The sequence below is a fragment of the Taudactylus pleione genome, unplaced genomic scaffold (assembly GCF_031769625.1).
Source record: "Taudactylus pleione unplaced genomic scaffold, aTauple2 ptg000347l, whole genome shotgun sequence".
Classification (NCBI taxonomy): Eukaryota; Metazoa; Chordata; class Amphibia; order Anura; family Myobatrachidae; genus Taudactylus; species Taudactylus pleione.
Window position 1 is genome coordinate 10001 of NW_028284748.1, and position 20458 is coordinate 30458.

At 49.2% G+C, this 20458-nt stretch overlaps 1 protein-coding gene across 1 annotated transcript in view; it reads right to left on the bottom strand.

Annotated features, from left to right (window-relative positions):
- Window positions 1-417: 417 nt before the first annotated feature.
- Window positions 418-20458, bottom strand: part of CHAF1A (chromatin assembly factor 1 subunit A) — a gene marked incomplete at its 3' end in the record, with an annotated part of 210162 nt that continues 190121 nt past the window's right edge. The window contains exon 16 of the mRNA XM_088444069.1: window positions 418-517. Within this exon, the coding sequence (XP_088300195.1) occupies window positions 418-517 (100 nt within the window). The remainder of the gene's footprint in view (window positions 518-20458) is intronic.

Below are 20458 nucleotides of genomic sequence, written 5' to 3' on the forward strand. Positions count from 1 at the left end.
TTTTGGATGGCAATATCTTTTGTCAAACGACTGTTTGCACATATAGCAACCAAAAAGTTGTTTTTCTTTTATTTTCTGTAACACAAGACTGACCGAATCTGGTTGTCTGCAAATAATTCAGCACATTACCAAATGCAAACATAGGGTAAATTTACTAGCAGACACCTGCATTTTTTTTTTTAATTCTGTGTGACTTACTTTAACAGGGCAAGAGATTGAAAAGAGGACAATGTGACTGCATTTTGCATGCATTAAGTGTTTTAGGCTAGTTTAAAACTTGCTACATTTCTAAAAGCATTATTACTATAACTCCAATTTCAGTAGAAATCTTTTCTCTGCAAATGGATATCCAATGTTTTCTATTAATATCTGATGACATATACATAATAAAGTTACCTAAGGTAATAAATGACAAACCTTTTTTGCTTTGTACCTCCACAATTACACAATCATCATCATCTTTGTCTGTCTCTTCCTCAGTATCTGCCTGGAAACCATCAGTCTCTGTTACTCCTGCCTGTAGAATAATACAGTTTGTAAGTTATGTGGGCAATAGGGGTTTAAACAGCACATCCTGCTTTCTGCATTTGTTAATATCTGTAAAGTAATGAAAGCTTTCCAGCATGTGAATATCAGAGAATCGGTGTGTAATGACGCCGTCTAGTCCACCCGGCTGCATGCTACGAATCCCCTCTTACCTTTATTTGGTATGCCGGCTGTTGGGATTTCTGCGTCTGGCTAAAGATAGGCGTCAGGATTTAGACGCCTATCTTTAGTACGAGGTCGGGCATCCAGCGTCGGGATTCCGTCAGCCGAAATTCCGGTAATTTAACTGCATCCCGAAAATCAGTACTATTCCAAATTTACCTCTCATAAGCAGAGTTCCTTATTAAAGAGAAAAGTTATAGGCACCTGTTTTTTTGTTTGCATCTTTTAAAATCTATTTATAAGTTTTATATACAGTGCATCCAGAAAGTATTCACAGCGCTTCACTTTTTCCACATTTTGCTATGTTACAGCATTATTCCAAAATTGAATAAATTCATTTTTGTCCTCAAAATTCTACACACAATACCCCATAATGACAACGTGTAAATAAAAGTTTTTTTGCAAATTTAATAATAAAAAAAACAAAAACAAAACAAGAATTCCCATGTACATAAGTATTCACAGCCTTTGCTCAATAATTTGTTGATGCACCTTTGTCAGCAATTACAGCCTCAAGTCTTTTTGAATATGATGCCACAAGCTTGGCACACCTATCTTTGGGAAATTTTGGATGGGAAGCGTCGGTGCACAGCCATTTTCAGATCTCTCCAGAGATGTTCAATCGGATTCAAGTCTAGGCTCTGGCTGGGCCACTCAAGGACATTCACAGAGTTGTCCTGAAGCCACTCCTTTGATATCATGGCTGTGTGCTTAGGATCGTTGTCCTGCTGAAAGATGAACCGTCGCCCCAATCTGAGGTCAAGAGCGCTCTGGAGCAGGTTTTCATCCAGGATGTCTCTGTACATTGTTGCATTCATCCTTCCCTCTATCCTGACTAGTCTCCAAGTTCCTGCTGCTGAAAAACATCCCCTCAGCATGATGCTGCCACCACCATGCTTCACTGTAGGGATGGTATTGGCCTGGTGATGAGCAGTGCCTGGTTTCCTACAAACATAACACCTAGCATTGTCGCCAAAGAGTTCAATCTTTTTCTCAACAGACCAGAGAATTTTGTTTGTCATGGTCTGAGTCCTTCAGGTGCATTTTGGCAAACTCCAGGCGGGCTGCCATGTGCTTTTTATTAAGGAGTAGCTTCCATCTGGCCACTCTACCATACAGGCCTGATTGGTGGATTGTTGCAGAGATGGTTGTTCTTCTGCAAGGTTCTCCCCTCTCCACAAAGGAATGCTGTAGCTCTGACAGAATGACCATTGGGTTCTTGGTCACCTCCCTGACTAGGGCCCTTCTCCCTCGATCGCTCAGTTTAGACAGCCTGCAAACTCTAGGATAAGTCCTGGTGGTTCTGAACTTCTTCATTTACGGATCATGGAGGCCACTGTGCTCAATGCGACCTTCAAAAGCAGCAGATATTTTTCTGTACCCTTCCCCAGATTTGTGCCTCGAGACAATCCTATCTCGGAGGTCTACAGACAATTCCTGGGACTTCATGCTTGGTTTGTGCTCTGACATGCACGGTCAAGTGTGGGACCTCATATAGACAGGTGTATGCCTTTTAAAATAATGTCCAATCAACTGATTTTACCACAGGCGGACTCAAATTAAGCTGTAGGTACATCTCAAAGATTATCAGTGGAAACAGGACGCACTTGAGCAAAAAATTTTGAGCTTCATGGCAAAGACTGTGAATAATGAGAGATATGGTAAGAACTTACTTTTGTTATCTTTCTTCGAAGTCCATAGGGTCCACAGGGTTGACCTTGGGATATAGCTGGATCTGGATCCACGGGCACCACACAGTTAAAGCTTTAGCTCCCAGGATGCACTGGGTCCATCCTCCTCTATACCCCTCCCCCGAGCCACAGTCACCTCAGTTGGTAAGTAGCCAAGGCCAGAGGAGGAAAAACAGAGAAGGAAGACTAACACACACGAACCATACTCACAGAAAGGGAGACTGAAGACCGGTGACCAGCAACACAGCCCATATGAAGCCAGGTGCATCAGGGCGAACGCCCTGTGGAACCTATGGACTTCGAAGAAAGTGATAAAAGGTAAGTTTTTACCATCTCTCTCATTTTCTTCTTCAGGATCTGTAGGGGGTCCATAGGGTTGACTTTGGGGATGCCCCAAAGCAGTCCAATTAAGGGCAGGGACGCTCCTGTCCTGAAAGGAGAATCCGGCACCCAAGGGAAGCATCCTGAGAGGCAAAAGGTGTCAAAAGCATAGAACCTCAGAAAGGTCTGGATGGAAGACCATGTGGCCGCCTTACACAGCTGAACAGCTGAGGCGCCTCGGCTAGCTGCCCACGAGGGGCCCACAGACCGAGTAGAATGAGCCTTAACAGAGGCTGGAACAGACAACCCTCCTGTGTATAAGCCTCAGAAATAGCCAAACGAAGCCATCTAGCCAAAGTTAGTTTGTTGGCAGTACAACCCCTCTTATGAAATCCAAAGACGAAGAATAAGGAATCAGACTTCAGAATGGAACTAGTCCGGTCCACATAAATTTGGAGAGCCCGGACCACATACAAGGAGGCCTCACCAGCCAAGAGGACAGGTGACAAAAGCCAGCACAACAATTTCCTGATTAATGTGGAATTTGGAAAGCATCTTAGAAAGAAAACAAGGACAAGTGGGAAGCACCGCCCTGTCCTGGTGAAATATCAGAAAGAGGACGACAGGAAAGCATCCCCAATTCTGACAGCCTCCTGGCCGAAGCAATCGCCAGGAGAAAGTCTTAACAGTCAACCACTTGAGTTCCACAGACTCTAGCGATTCGAATGGAGGACCCTGGAAGGCCCGAAGCACTAACACCAAATCCCAAGGAGCCATTAGGGGAACAAAGAGGCTGAATCCTGAGAACACCCTGGAAAAAGGTGCGGATATCTGGTAGTGGAGCTATCCTTCGCTGGAACCACACAGCTAGTGCAGACACATGAACGTTCAAAGCAGCTAGGTGTAAGCCTAGGTCCAAACCAGACTAAGGGACGCCAAAATCCTAGAAACACAAAACACTTGAGGATCTTAGTTTCTCGTCTCACACCACTGAAAATAGGTATGCCACACATTGTGGTAAAACCAGGCGGAGGCAGGTTTGCGCGCCTGCAGCATTGTGCTGATGACCGAGCTAAAGAAACCCCTGGATGGATGTCTCAAGGGCCACGCCGTCAAAGACAGACGACCCAGATATGGGTAAAGGCAGGGAACCTGAGACAACAGATCCGGACATTGAGGCAGAAGTAACGGAGCGTCGATGGAGAGACTCTGAAGTTCGGAGCACTAAGGACGTCTGGGCCAAGCCGGAGTCACCAGCAGAAGCATGCCGCCGTCCTGTTTGAATTTTTGAAGAACCCAAGGAAGTAGGGATATCGGAGGGAATAGATACGCAAACTGTAAGGTCCATCTCACCTACAGAGCATCCACCAGGCTTGCGTCGGCATCTCTTGTTCTGGACCCGTACACGGGCAACTTGTGATTGTGATGGGATGCCATGAGGTCCACCTTCAGCAGTCCCCACTTGTCCACGAGTAGTTGAAACACCTACGGGATGCACGTCTTGACGGCTGAGGAAGTTCGCCTCTCAATTGAGGACTCCTGGAATGAACACTGCCGAGATGGCTGGAAGGTGGAACTCCGCCCAAGACAGGATACGTCACACTTCTGTCATTGCTTCTCGACTGCGAGTGCCCCCTTGATGGTTGATGTACGCTACCGTGGTGGCGTTGTCGGACTGAACCTGCACGGCTTTTCCTTGAAGAGCATGACCCGACAACTGGAAGGCCCTGTACACGGCCCGAAGTTCCAGAATGTTGATCGGGAGAATTGCTTCTTCCGCTGTCCAACGGCCCTGAAGTGAAAGTGGACCTGACACTGCACCCCTACCCCGGAGAAGAGCCCAGTCCGGGATCCAAAAGGGGTGAACCCCTGGTGAGATGAGAGGTCTGAAGCTACCAAGCTAGAGACAGGTGCACCTCTGGAGACAACACCAGCATCTGAGTCCTGATCCGGTGTGGTAACCCGTTCCATTTGGATAGAATCAGCCCCTGCAGGGGCTTGGAATGGAACTGGGAATACTCCACCATGTCGAACGCTGACACCATGGAGCTAGTGAACAGACACCCGGCAACTGCGCACCAGCAGTTGTGGGGAGAAAATCTTTTCTGGGGTCAGAAAAAGCCTTTGCTGATGAGAATCCAGAAAGGCTTCCAAATTAACCATCCCTTCTGACGGAATCAGGGAGGACTTTTTTCCAATTTATCAGCCACCCGTGTGCTTGCAGACAAGCAATCTTCAGGTGTAGATGTTGTAGTATTACCTCCGGAGAGCTTGCCAGCAATAGGAGGTCGTCGAGAAATGGCAGAAGCCGTATACCCTGGCTCCGTAGATGGGCAGCCATAATTTTGGTGAATACCCTTCAAGCCGTGGAGACGCCAAAGGGCAGAGCCTGAAACTGGAAGTGGTGCGGTGTCGTATAGCAAACCGCAGATACCGCTAGTGTGAAGGTGCTATAGGAACATGGAGGTAAGCTCCCTCTCTGGGATCCCCCAGGGAGAGGCTTGCCCCATCAGGCGAATGGTTGATAATCCGGCTTGGACGCAGGGCTTCTAGCGCTCGAAGCTTGCTTCTTAGGTTTTAGGGGCGGACTTGGTTGCAGACTGCCCATTGAAGGGTAAGGCCTCCAGGCACTTCTTGGAGTCCGCTATCCAAGAACGTAACCACAAAGAACGGCGAGCAGACAACTGCGGCCGAGACTCTGGAAGTCAGAAGACTGGCATCCAAAGCCACCTCACCAATATAGGAATCGGCAACTCATCTGTCCCACTAAAGCTCTCAACCTCAGGAGCTTCCTCAGGAAAAGTATCTTCCAGCACATTGGTCCAGCTCTCAATGGCTTTAGCCACCCAGGAGATAGCCATGGACAGATGGGCTACAGCCCCTGAGAGAGAATAGATGGATTTTAAAAAAAGTCTCCACTTGCCTGTCCGTGTGGTACTTTAGGGATGAAATGGAAGGCATAGGCAAGGTAGCACCCTTGATTAAGCGAGTAACATAAGAATCCACCGCAGGCGGAGTATCCCACTTTTTGCAATGACCTGCAGGAAACGGATAACTAGATTCTAAACGTTTCTGCGGCTGGAACCTCTTACTAGGCGACTGCCAGGTCTCCGCCATATGATCAGTCAGCTGGTCAGAGAGAAAAAAAAAAACTGAAGTCACTGTTTGTTTGAAATTCGGGTATTTGGATTTAGGGGCCGGTGCGTCAGCCTCTATATCAAGAATGGATCACAGCACCCTTACCAATGCCAGCACATTAATAGAAGGTTTCGTTTCTACTTCCCGGACAGGGGAATCAGAGTCAGAGTCCTCAGGCAATTCCCCATCATCCGAGGACACATCAAAGTCTGACAGTCGCGTAGACTGGGCATTTAGACACCTTCTGAGGCTTGTCACTTGGTAGCATAGTTTGAAATGCTGAAGATGAAGCACAAACTCTGGACTGAACTAGAAAACACATCCACCCAAGGTGGTTGACTCGCCTGAGGGAGTCCCTGAAAGGGAATAACAGACTGCTGAGTCACCAGAGGAGACTGTATATATATTGGTAACCCTGTATATGGACTAACAGTCTGAGGCCCAGGGGAAGACAGCAATAATTGAGGTATACCCTGCGATGGGAGGATGCTGGTTGGCGTAACCCCATATGGGGGATAACAGCTGGGAAAGTGAGGCGATCCGCGATGGAGGCCAGCACCTGAGAAAACACCGCCCAAGGAGGGTCTTGTCTTGTAGTTGGGGGGTTGGAGGGACCAGGCAACTGATGGCACCTCACACACAGACAATCCTGTGATAAATCCTCCTTACTGACCGTCTGCAGGAGAACAGAGTAGCACTCAACTTCCTCATCAGACATGGCTGACTGAATTAATAACATTAATAAAATATACACGTGATATATATCACATTAGTAGACTTGCATCACAACTGTGAACAATGAAGGGAGTAAAAAGAAAGTCCAGAACCAGCACATCCATAATAAAACATTTATAAAGTCAAAAAAGACATCCTAGAAATGTCAGCATATCTATAAAGAGTGTACTTTCAGGATGACAAGGCACCAACATATTGAACAGCAGTGGTCCAAATGATACTCATCGTGGTTGTATATACACACACACGTATTTTAACTATTGGGAAGTCCAGTGGCTCACCCCTGACGAACCCACAAGCATGCAACACACAGGTCCACAGATATGCTACCGTGTAGCACGCAACTGTATGTGACAGACCTCACAAATACATGAATTTATATAAGGGAGATCAGAGAAAAGCCCTTCCCACACACACCTGTCAGGGCTGTAGGAGAAGGAAAGGGATAGGTATAGACTGACAGTATTTAGAAATAAAGTACAGTCAGCAAAAGTAACATACAATGCAGAAAGTAATACTCACTGCACCTTGTCACTACAATCAACCTGCCCAGATTCAGTGTCTGGGAGGGCTATAGTGCTGTGTACACAGTCCTAACAGGGGTGCCTGAGAGATCTGTGTTACCTGAGAGAAGATGGCCACCGGAGACCTCAGAGGGGAAGTGGCCGGAGAAGAGCAGCTCAGCGACGCCAGACCAGAGCGGGAAGGAGTGCTGAGCTGAGGAGCTGCAAAACAGGGAAGGCTGCCTCCCTTGGCTAGCAATGAACCCCCGGGATGTCGTCTCCGGATGCCGGCATTGTTCCCTGGTGGTCTAGTGGATGCGCGGGGTATTGGGGGGTCCGCCGCCACTGCTAGCGCCTCCAATCTGTCCCCCAAGACCGGAGGCAATAGATTGCCTTTACACGCGGATCACCGCAAGCGGTGATTCGTGACTTACTTGTCCCCATCGATACGATAGCAGTCTTGGGCGCTCGCCGAGTCCGGCTAGCACAGACTCTGGGGTCCCGCCGCGATCCCCAGATCTGTACTTGCGGCGTGGCGCCGGTGGGGTGGAGGAGCAGCAGCTTGGACATCCAATGGACAGTCAGACTCTGCCGCTCTGAAGTGTCTTTAAAGTAAAATTAAAAAAAAATAAAAAATAAGCTTAGGGGCTACTAATCAGTCCCCCTGCGTCCCGGCACCAACTTAAACTGAGGTGCCTGTGGCTCGGGGGTGGGGTATAGAGGATGGACCCAGTGCATCCTGGGAGTTAAAGCTTTAACTGTGTGGTGCCCATGGATCCAGATCCAGCTATACCCCAAGGTCAACCGTGTGGACCCTGACGAAGAAACTTTATGTACATGTGATTTTAGTTTTTTTTAATTAAATTAGCAAAAATCTCAAAAAAACTTTTTACACGTTGTCATCATGGGGTATTGTGTTTAGATTTTGAGGACAAAAAATTATTTTATTTTGGAATAAGGCTGTAACATAACAAAATATGGAAAAAGTGAAACGCTGTGAATACTTTTCGGATGCACTGTATAACAATATGCAACAATGGAATTAAACTGCGTAGCGTCAAACAGGCTGTGGAACAACAGCTACTACTACAACAGCTACTACTACTACAACTACAACAGCTACTACTACTACAACTACAACAGCTACTACTACTACAACTACAACAGCTACTACTACTACTACTACAACAGCTACTACTACTACTACAACATCTACTACTACAACATCTACTACTACAACATCTACTACTACTACAACATCTACTACTACTACTACTACAACATCTACTACTACAACAGCTACTACAACAGCTACTACAACAGTTACTAATGCTACTACTACATCTACAACTACTACTACAGCTACTACTACAGCTACTACTACTAGCTTTATCTAGCGAGTCCAAAGTGGAAAGACCATAGGCATTTATGGGTGCAAGTCTGGAGAGTTTACTGCTTTAAAAATACAAGCTATCATTTAAAAGAATTTCAGAATTGTTTGGACTTTTAAATGATTTTAGTTTTAAAAACATTGTCTAACTCACTTGGAATTGCGCCCCTGCCTGCCTGGGTTCTTAACAATGGGGACCATTCGTCACTTAACTCATAACATAAGATTTGCAATATCATCTCAAAATACTTCTATTTTAGGACAGGACCACCAAACATGGAGGAAACACTCCAGTTCCACACAACTTTCCAGGTACCTACTGTTTGTAGTTTAACCACTTGCCTGGCATGGTCGTATCAGATACGACCATACCAGACTGGGCTTTCCCTGACATGTTCGTATCTGATACGACCAGTCAGAAAAGCTCTATGGGCGGCTGCTGGAAAATCATTTTCTAGCAGCCGCCAATCACAGAGGGACCTCCTAGTCCCTCTGCACACTTTGCCCCTCCCCGTGGACTGATCACTGCAGTGATCGGCAAGCCCAGCGCCGGCGAACCCACCCCCCCTCCCCGGCGGCTGCCGAGAGGACAGGGTAGAGAAGACAGCGCTGTCCTTCTCTCCCTACTCCGGAGAGCAGCAGCCCAGCGGCTGCTGACAGGGCAGAGAAGGCAGCGCTGTCCTTCTCTCCCTACTCCGGAGAGCAGCAGCCCAGCGGCTGCTGACAGGGCAGAGAAGGCAGCGCTAACAGCGCTGTCCTTCTCTCCCTCCAACTCCGGCTAGCAGCACCCGCCGGGCATGGAAGGTAACGCTGTCCTTCCCTCACTCCACCCCCACTATCAGCAGCCTCTCCCCCATTGTGGAAAGCCCCACCCCCATGAATAAATCAGAGCCCTGGAAATAGTAAATAAATATATACATACATATATACATACACACACACACATATATATATATATATATATATACACACACACATATATATATACATACACACACACATATATATATATACACACACACAAACACATATATATAGATGGCCGCCCCCAACCGATGTTAAGGAAACATCGGTAGCTGTGGTCACAATCGATGTTTTTATCGATGGCCAACAGTACTATATAGCATAAAAATTGCCATTTTTATGGTATACAGCGCTTAAAATTTATTTATTTTTTTTTTTTTGAAAATCGTGTTGGATAAGTTTTAAAAAGCTGTTCCTGACCTAATTCAATCATAAAAAAACCCGACAATTTCGGAGCAGTTTTTGGAGAGAGAATTCGTCAGTTAAGTGGTTAATAAGAACTATGTACCATCCATTATAGATTAAATAAAAAAAAGACTAATATTAAATGTATGTGGAAAACAAGAGATATGGTAAGAACTTACCTTTGTTAGCTCTGTTTCTACGAAGTCCATAGGGTCCACAGGGTTGACCTTGGGGTATAGGTTGGGAACCAAATCCAGGCACCACGCAGTTAAAGCTTTTAGCTCCCAGGATGCACTTGGGTCCACTCTCCCTATAACCCCACCCCAAGCCAGAGGCACCTCAGTTTGTAAGTAGCCAAAGGCCGGAGGAGGAGAGAAAGAGAGAGAGAAACTGGAACACTCGATAACCATACTCACAGAAATGGGAGACGGAAAACCGGTGACCAGCCACACAGCCCATTTGAAGCCAGGTGCGTCAGGGCGGGCGCCCTGTGGACCCTATGGACTTCGTAGAAACAGAGATAACAAAAGTAAGTTCTTACCATATCTCTTGTTTTCTACTTCAGGGTCCATAGGGGGTCCACAGGGTTGACCTTGGGGATGTCCCAAAGCAGTTCAACCAAGGGAGGGGACGCTCCTGTGCCGAGAGGAGAATCCGCCGCCAAAAAGGAAGCATCCGGAGAGGCAAAGGAAACCAATGCCTAGAACCTTAAAAAGGTGTGGACAGAAGACCACGTGGCCATCTAGCAAGGCAAAACAGCCAAGGCGCCACAGCGAGCCACCCACGAGGGTTACATGGCCCGAGAAAAAACAAGTATCAACAACAGAAAGGCCTACCCATGGGTAGGCCCCTGAAGAAGACATACGAGGCCGTCCAGCCAACATTTGGCCATAGGCCGGCCATCCTTTCCTGTTAAAACCAGAAATCTCAGACCACCAATAAGGAGTCCGATTTCCGTCAGGAACTTGAACGGATCACATAAATCCACAGAGGCCGGACCACAGTCAATGAGGCCACACCAGCCGAGAGGACTGGGGACTGAATGGCCTCACCATAAGTTCCAGAATAATATGGAACCTAAAAATCACTAAGAAGAAACACAGGGTGAGAGCAACTCACACCCTGACAAGATGCCCTCCAGAAGAGGGAGCCACATGAGAACGCTCCCAATTCCGACACTCACCTGGGTGATATAAACTCCCTGAGAGAAAGAGAGAAAGCCAAAGCAATAGACCCTGTAATGGCTATCACAACCAGCGGTTCCATTAACTTTCCCCGGAGTTAACGAAGAACCACTACTAACTCCCAAGGAGTCCCTAGGGAGGACAAATGGAGGCATAATCCAGAAAAACACTCCAAAGGATGAACTGGATACCAGAGCGGAGCAATTCCATATCTTAATCATACTGACAGTGTAGAGATCCGCACTGTCAGGAAGGCCAGGCCGAGGGTGAAACCCAAGCCAGCCGGAAGGAATGCCAGAATATCTGGAAATCCTGGACACCAGAGGATCATATCGACAGGTATAATACCATAAGAATTATGGCTGCCACAGTTTGTGGTAGGTCCCAGCAAAAGCTGATCCATGTGCTCTAATCATTCCAACGATGACAAAGCCAGGGAAGCCGTAAGACCACTGTAGGGACGCAGTCAAAGACAAACGACCCAGGTCCAAAGCAAACCCCAGGACCCTGAGACAACAGGTCTGGGCAGTGAAGCATCAGGAATGGAGTATCGATGGAGAGACTCCGAAAAACCAAGTACCCCTGACATCTGGGGCAATCAGGAGCCACCAGCAGGAAAGCATCTCCATCTCGATTGAAACACTTCCCTCGAGGAAGAATGGAGACCGGAGAACACAGGTACGCAAATTGGAAGAACCACTTCACCGACAAAGAGTCACTGAAGGTTGCTTCAGAATCCCCAGAGTTGGACTGTAACACCATAGTGTGATAGAGTCAGAAGGCCATGAGGGTCACCTCAGGAGGACCCCCCCCCTGCTCACCAGGAGATGAAACCTCTCTTGGGGAAGAGACTAGTCCCCTGGATGCACGTCGTGACGGCTGAGGACTCCCGCTTCCCAATGGTGAGCACCTGAAATGAACACTGTCGAGATGGTCGGGAGGAGCCCCTCAGACAATGTCCGAATGTATGACATACCTGACATTGCCACCCAACGAACAGTATTGCTAAAAAGGAAGCCACTGTTCTGACCCTGTCGGACTGAACTTTTTCAGGTTCACCGGGAAACAAGGGCTATGCCAGAGTGAAGGCCCAAGACAGGCTAAAGTTCCAACAAGTTAATTGACAGGGTGGAATCGACAGACATCCAACTGCACTGAAATGGATGCGAACCAGACACTGTCCATAGCAAAGAATACCCTGGACGAGATGGCCATAGTCACCCGAAAAGGGACCGACTTGCCTCCGGGGAGAGCATCATCGTTTGAACAGTGATCAGACAGAAAAAACTTGTTCCATCTGGAGATAAGCCAATTATGGAAAGGCCTGGAATGGAACTAAGCCCATTCCACCCTTCCAAAGGCAGACACTGAATAGTGGACCATGTATCCCAGAGTGTAAAGACATATGTCGACTGAGCAGACATCCATGTACTCCTAATGGAAGAGTGGAGATGCCGTCTTACGCCAGAAGAATTCTCAGATTCTGAGAATCCAGCAGGGCTCCTAGGTGAAGAATACCCAGAGAGGGATGCAGGGAGGACTTTTTCCCCATTTATTAAACGTCTGCACCCTGAAGAAGCCACAGTCAACCTGACCCGGCTGTAAAGTACCCCGGTGATCCTGCTAAGAGCAGGAGGCCATCGAGGTACAGGAGCATTGGGATATACTGAACAGAAGAACTGTCAGAAAATCCAAAACGCTGGTAAACCCCTGTGGGGCTGAGAGCAGTCCCAACAGGCAGAGCCCAAAAAATCGTAAGTGCTGTGATACAGCAAACCTCAGTCCATGCTGAGGCAAGGTCTCTGTAAGTACCCGTAGGCACGCGTCCTGTATATCCAGTGATACCATAAAGTCCCCAGGTGCCAAACATAGTATGATGGAGCATAGAGATTGCCTCCTGAGCCCAGGTAGCTTTAGGAACTGGTTCAGGGAATTGAGACAGAGAATAGGCCAAAGAGGACCATTCAGCCACCGCACCAGAAAGAAAGCAGAACAACCCAGTCCCTCGCTGAGAAAGTGGGGATGGCCCAATTAGCTCCGCTTACCGCAACAACTGTATAGCTTTCTGGATTTGTAAGGCCCTGTTCCGAATAAGGGCCTGCGTACCATCACATGGAAATAGGCCGCCTGAGCAAAGAGATTGCGTACATTCCTACCCACGTAGCCGCGGCAACTAGACACCAGTACCGGGCAAACTGAGAAATCGCCATCTCCCAGTGGTAGGCCTGTCTCGTCAGGCTGACAATATATCCGTAGGTTCAGAAGCAGGATCGGCTGGCAGTCCAGGCCTGCTCGTAACTGGATATGTCGGCCCTTGTAAAGGCCGACAGTCTATGAAGAAACAGACCTTTAGGCTGACCCAGAGGACAAAAAGACTTAATAGTCTGAGGCCCCGTAGTGAGCATAGCTGACGGCGGGAAATTTGTACTGCCACTGCCAAGGTCAGGACCCAACAAGATATACCCTATAGATGGTATCTGCACCTCTGCATTCCCAGAGCGCAGCCATAGGGTATTACGGAGGAAACCGTCGCAGCCGGAACTCTGAAAGTTAGGAGCTGGTATCCAATATAGGCATGTCCACCTATGACAACTGCATATATTACGTGAGCGACCAAATACATTTGAACCCCAGACGTGTTGGAGGGGAGAAAACATTACAAATGCATCAGCTCAGTATGCAATAGTATTAACCAACCATGCTATAGCCATGGTAGGATGGGTAACAACCCCTGAAAGCGAGTATACTGATTTCAGGCAGAGTTACCACCTACGGATCAGAAGAATCCGACCACGCAGGAATGGGATGCGTAGTAACGTCTGTAATCCGACGAGTAACACGCCCATCCACCCCTGGAGGGGCTCATGATGACCCTCAGGAAATTTGGGACAGGAGACCAAACACTGTTGTAATACCTCATATCCGGCAACAGCCAGAGTCCCGCCATGCGATCCACCCGCTATTCACGGTAGAGCCAAGTGGGAAGTAACCACAGGGCGTCAACCACGCCAATTTGCGTTTCATAGAAAAACGACATCCACCAAGGGTGGCTGTTGTGGTAATCCCTGCAAGACAGACTATTGTGGCACCAGGGGGAATTCATATACTCGAAAAACCCCTGTAGGGAGCGGTAGTCTGTGTCACAGGGGATGTGCAAGAAACTGCGAGATACCCTGAGATGAAAAAGGGCAGTATGGTGAAGTAACCCCAAGTGAGGTACAACAATGGGGCCCGCCCGGCGATCCGCAATTAAGAGGATCCCAAGAAAACAAACCGCCCAAGGGGGTCGTGAAAGGGGCCGGCACCAGATGACGCCACACACAGAACCCTTTATGAAACAAATCCTCCGCACTAACACCTGCAGCACATGACTTGCAGGATAGTAAAAAATGGGTGCAGTATAACGCTCTATCTCCTGGTCAAACATATCTGACCAAGCCTTGTGATCAAGCAGCGCCATACTGGTCCTGACTGATACTAAAAATTAGCTGCAGGGACCCATTTTCAGCGTATGCAACACACAGTTCCACTCAAAATATGGCAACGTGCAGCACGCAACAGTATGTGACAAACCTCACAAATATTAACAAGTATATAAATGTGAGGTCTCAGAACCACCCTAAGTACAGCTGTATTAGGGCAGATAAGGAAAGGGATAGATATACACTGACAGGTGAGAGAATAAAGTACAGTCAGCACTAGCATAAGTCACATACAATGCAGATATACACATATATACATAAACATGTCATATAATATACTGCACTATTACACTGCATGCAACTTACCCAGATTCAGTGTCTGGGAAGGCTACAGCGCTGTGTACACTGACCTGATGGTGAGGTACGCAGGGGGACTGGGCTCACTGCCATCTCCAGAGATTTCTGCTGCACCACAGAGAAAATGGCCGCTGGAGACCTCAGAAGAAGCGTGGCCCGCGGAGGAAGCAGCTCAGCGACGCCAGACTATAGATACTGAAAGGCGCGCTGAGCTGAGGGGAGGAGCCGCTGTAACAGGGAAGGCTGTCTCCCCTGGCCGGCTATTAACCCCCGGGACGCCGGCTCCCTGCACCGAACACTAAGTCCCTGGTGGTCTAATGGACACACGGGGTATGGGGGGCCCGCCGCCACTGCCGGCGCCTCCGGTCTGTCCCCAGAGACCGGAGGCACAGGACTGCATTTCAAATGTGCGAATCACCGCAAGCGGTGACCCGCGCCTTACCTGCTCCCCGTGGTTCCGGCAGCAGTCCTGGGCGCCCGCAGAGTCCGGCTAGTACAGACTCTGGGGTCCCGCTGAGATCCCCAGATCTGTACTGGCGTCTCAGCGCCAGCGGGGTGACGGAGCGGCAGCTTAGACGTCCTATGGACAGTCTGACGCTGCCGCTCTGAATAATCCAAAGGAAAAATAAAAAACTCTGTCCTTTAGAAAAAATAAAGCTTAGGGGCTGCTAATCAGCTCCCCACTGCACTAAACGGTGACCCGATTCCGGCCGGGCACCAACTTAAACTGAGGTGCCTCTGGCTTGGGGGTGGGGTTATAGGGAGAGTGGACCCAAGTGCATCCTGGGAGCTAAAAGCTTTAACTGCGTGGTGCCCGGATTTGGTTCCCAACCTATACCCCAAGGTCAACCCTGTGGACCCCCTATGGACCCTGAAGTAGAAATGGATGATTTGGAGACCCTCTCTAAAGGAAAACCACGTGTCTCATGGCCCCAGATCTACCTTAAACTGGAGTTAAAATTTAGGAATAGGAAGTTGCATAGGATAAGAGGACATTATAAAAGGATTGAGATCATCCGTTCCATCACGGGCCTACAGCAAACAAAGGGAGTCAAGGTAAGAGAAGTAAAAAAGTGCTGCAGAGAACGTTAAAGAGGTTACAAACAGCACTATGTAGACAAAAATGACTGGACACCTCCGCGCAAGCAAAATGCATACCATTGCACACAAGTTCCAAATGGCCACTAATGTGGTGGTTTCTACAAGAACACTTTGTAGGGAGGCCTGTGCACTAGCAGTTCTACAGAAACTAATGTTTTTATCAGGCTGACCATGCCACCTGTCATATTTCTAGGGCGATGCTGGATTGGTATACAGAAAATTTGGTAACCTGGATGGACTGGCCATCTCAGAGTCCAGATCGTAACCGCACTGAGAAGAACTGAAGTGACAGACCCCCTCTAAGCAGACTTGACCTTCAGTGTCACAGTTGGTCACTGTAATTAGGGCAGAATGGATAAATATACCGCCTGCTGTTGTCCAGGAATTTGTGGACAGTTTGCCAAGAAAGGTGTCTGTAGGTCCACCGCAATGAGTGATTACTGCAAAGTACTGACGTCAATAAAATCTCAATCTATTTGCCATCAGTGTCCAATCATTTTTGTCCACATACTGTAGTGTTAACTGCAGGTAAGAAAAAAAATTGCCTCAGGAAACTCAACTTTGGATTGAATGCCAGGAAGAGGCATGCATGAACCATTAACCTGCACATCCAACACCAACAAAATGCCTTTTACAGATCCAAGGCAAGGAGCACAGAGGATTGGCTATGAAAGGAACTGGGAATATTCAAGAGAGGAGTAAGGGGGAGGGGAGTGTAGGTAGTTTAAAGTGATGAGCGCAATAAACAAGAGATATGGTAAGAACTTACCTTTGTTATCTCTGTTTCTACGAAGTCCATAGGGTCCACAGGGTTGACCTTGGGGTATAGCTGGATCTGGATCCACGGGCACCACGCAGTTAAAACTTTGCTGCTCCCAGGATGCACTTGGGTCCGTCCTCCGCTATACCCCGCCCCCGAGCCACAGCACCTCAGTTGGTAAGCAGCCAAGGCCGGAGGAGGAGACTAAACAGAGAGAAGGAAGACTGGAACACACAAGAAACCATACTCACAGAAATGGGAGACGGAAAACCGGTGAACAGCCACACAGCCCATATGAAGCCAGGTGCGTCAGGGCGGGCGCCCTGTGGACCCTATGGACTTCGTAGAAACAGAGATAAAGGTAAGTTCTTACTATATCTCTTGTTTTCTACTTCAGGGTCCATAGGGGGTCCACAGGGTTGACCTTGGGGATGTCCGAAAGCAGTTCAACTAAGGGCGGAGACGCTCCTGTGCTGAAAGGAGAACCCGGCGCCCAAAGGATGCATCCTGAGAGGCAAAGGTGTCAAACGCATAAAACCTCAAAACCGTCTGAATTGAAGACCAAGTGGCCACCTTACACAGCTGAATAGCAGAGGCGCCACGTCTAGCAGCTCAAGAGGGACCCACATAACGAGTGGAATGAGCCTTAACAGAGGCTGGCACAGGTAAACTCTCCTGTGCATAAGCCTCACAAATAACGGAACAAAGCCAACGGGCTAACGTCTGTTTGTTGGCAGACCAACCCCTCTTGTGAAAACCAAAGAGGACAAACAATGAATCAGACTTCCTAACCGAAGCAGTCCGGTCCACATAGATTCTAAGCGCCCAGACTACATCTAAGGAAGCCTCACCAGTTGAAAGATCAGGTGACTGAAACGCTGGCACAACCAGTTCCTGATTGATGTGGAACTTCGAGACCACTTTAGGCAAAAACTCAGGACGAGTGCAGAGCACCGCCCTGTCCTGGTGAAAAATCAGAGAAGGAGGGCGACAGGAAAGCGCCCCCAATTCTGACACCCTCCTGGCAGAAGCAATCGCCAGGAGAAAAACGGTGTTAAACGTCAGCCACTTGAGTTCCACTGACTCAAGAGGCTCAAAAGGAGGACCCTGCAGGACCCGTAGCACCACCGCCAAGTCCCAAGGAGCCACAGGATGCACGAAGGGAGGCTGGATCCTGAGAACACCTTGGAAAAAGGTGTTAACATCTGGCAGTGTAGCAATCCGTCGTTGGAACCACACGGACAAAGCGGACACATGAACCTTCAGAGAGGCAAGGCGTAAGCCGAGGTCCAAACCTGATTGAAGAAATTCCAAGATCCTAGAAACTCGGAACACCTGAGGATCATAGTTTCTGGACTCACACCACTGAAAATAAGTGTGCCACACCCTGTGGTAAATCCGTGCGTAAGCAGGCTTGCGTGCCCCAAGCATGGTACCAATAACCGAACTGGAGAAGCCCCGAGACCTCAAGACGGCTGTCTCAAGAGCCACGCCATCAAAGACAGCCGACCCAGATCCTGGTAAAGGCAGGGCCCTTGAGACAACAGGTCCCGACGCTGAGGAAGAAGGTACGGAGCGTAGATGGAGAGGCTCCTCAGATCGGAGTACCAAGGACGTCTGGGCCACGCTGGAGCTACCAGCACGAGCGTGCCGCCGTCCTGCTGGATTTTCTGCAGAACCCGAGGAAGTAGGGATATCGGAGGAAACAGATACGCCAGTTGAAACGTCCATTTCACAGACAGCGCGTCCACCAGACATGCGCCTGCGTCTCTTGTCCTTGACCCGTAAACGGGCAACTTGTGATTGTGACGGGAGGCCATCAAGTCCAGCTCCGGCAGCCCCCATCTGTCCACGAGTAGCTGAAACACCTCTGGGTGAAGCGACCATTCCCCGGGATGCACGTCGTGACGGCTGAGGAAGTCCGCCTCCCAATTGAGGACTCCGGGGATGAAGACCGCCGAGATCGCTGGAATGTGGCACTCCGCTCAAGCAAGGATGCGAGACACCTCCGACATCGCTGCCCGACTGCGAGTTCCTCCTTGGTGGTTGATATATGCCACCGTGGTGGCGTTGTCGGACTGCACCTGAATCGCCCTTCCGTGAAGAGTGGGGCCGGACGACTGCAGGGCCCTGTATACTGCCCGCAGTTCCAGGATGTTGATGGGGAGAAGTGCTTCTTCCGCAGACCAACGACCCTGAAGCGACAAAGAGCCGGTCACTGCCCCCCAACCCCGGAGACTGGCATCCGTCGTGAGCAGGACCCAGTCCGGGATCCAAAAGGGGCGCCCCTCGACCAGATGAGCTGTCTGAAGCCACCAAGCCAAAGACTGCCGAACCTCCAGGGAAAACACCAGCATCTGAGAGCGGATCCGGTGAGGTAACCCGTTCCATTCCGATAGAATCAGCCCCTGCAGGGGCCGTGAATGGAACTGGGCAAATTCCACCATGTCGAATGTCGACACCATGGACCCCAGAACTCTCATAGCCGAATGGACCAACAGACGGCAACTGCTCAGGCAACTGTGTATCCGCAGCTGTAGGGAGGAGACCTTCTCCGGAGTCAGGAAGATCCTTTACTGACGAGAATCCAGCAGGGCTCCCAAATGAACCATCCGCTGTGATGGAATCAGGAAGGACTTTCTCCAATTTATCAACCACCCGTGTGCTTGCAGGCAAGCGATCGTCAGGTGGAGATGTTGAAGCAGTACCTCCGGGGAGCTTGCCAGCAACAGGAGGTCGTCCAGATACGGCAGCAGCCGTACATTCTGGTTCCGAAGATGTGCGGCCATGACAGCCATAATCTTCGTGAATACCCTCGGCGCCGTGGAGAGGCCAAAGGTTAGCGCCCTGAACTGATAATGCTGCTGAAGGACAGCGAACCTCAGATACCGCTGGTGCGAAGGTGCTATCGGAACATGGAGGTCTTCCTGGATATCCAGGGACACAATGTAATCCCCAGGTTCCATCGCCAGAATGATGGAACTTAACGTTTCCATCCTGAATTTGGGAACTCTGAGGAATTTGTTCAGAGACTTCAAATTGAGGATAGGGCGATGAGAACCATTGGGTTTCTGCACCAGAAACAGAAGAATAGTACCCCGTCCCTCATTGTGATTGAGGAACGGGAACAATGAGCCCTGCTTTCAGCAAGGACTCTATAGCCTCCTGAATCTGTAAAGCCTTGGTCTTGTCCTGAGAAGGACTCATGCAGAAAAACTGGTGGGGCAGTCTGTGCCGAAAAGACAGGGCGTACCCCTGGGAGACCACTTCTCGAACCAAGGCATCCGTGGTGGTATTGTGCCAGCACTGGGCAAATAGAAGAAGTCGGCCTCCCACTCTGAGGTCCCCCAGAGGGAGGCCCATCCCATCAGGCAGAAGGTTTATCTTCCTGCTTGGAAGAAGGGCGCCTGGCACTCCAAGCCTGCTTCTTGGGCTTAGAAGCGGTCTTGGTCGACGACTGCCTCGGGAAGGACTGACCTTTGGCCTTGCACTGAACCCGAAAGGACCAAAAGGCAGAGCTCCGTACCTTGGTAGGTGCAGAAGCCGAAGGGAGGAAGGCTGATTTAGACTTAGCCAGAGTATCCACTATCTTGTCTGGACCAAAAAGCAACTCTCCATTAAAAGGTAAGGCCTCCAGGCCCTTTTTGGAGTCTGCGTCAGTTCTCCAAGACCGCAGCCACAAGGACCGACGCGCCGACACAGCCGCAGCGGACACCCTAGAGGTCAACAGGCTGGCGTCCAACGACGCTTCCCCAATGTAGGAAGCCGCATCCCTCATTTGTTTTATCAATGCCCTCTGGAGCTCCGGAGCATCATCCGGAAAGGTATCCTCCAAAGCATTGGCCCAGCTCTCGATGGCCTTAGCCACCCAAGAGATGGCCATGAACGGACGGGCCACAGCCCCAGAGAGAGAGTAGATAGTCTCCACTTTCCTGTCCG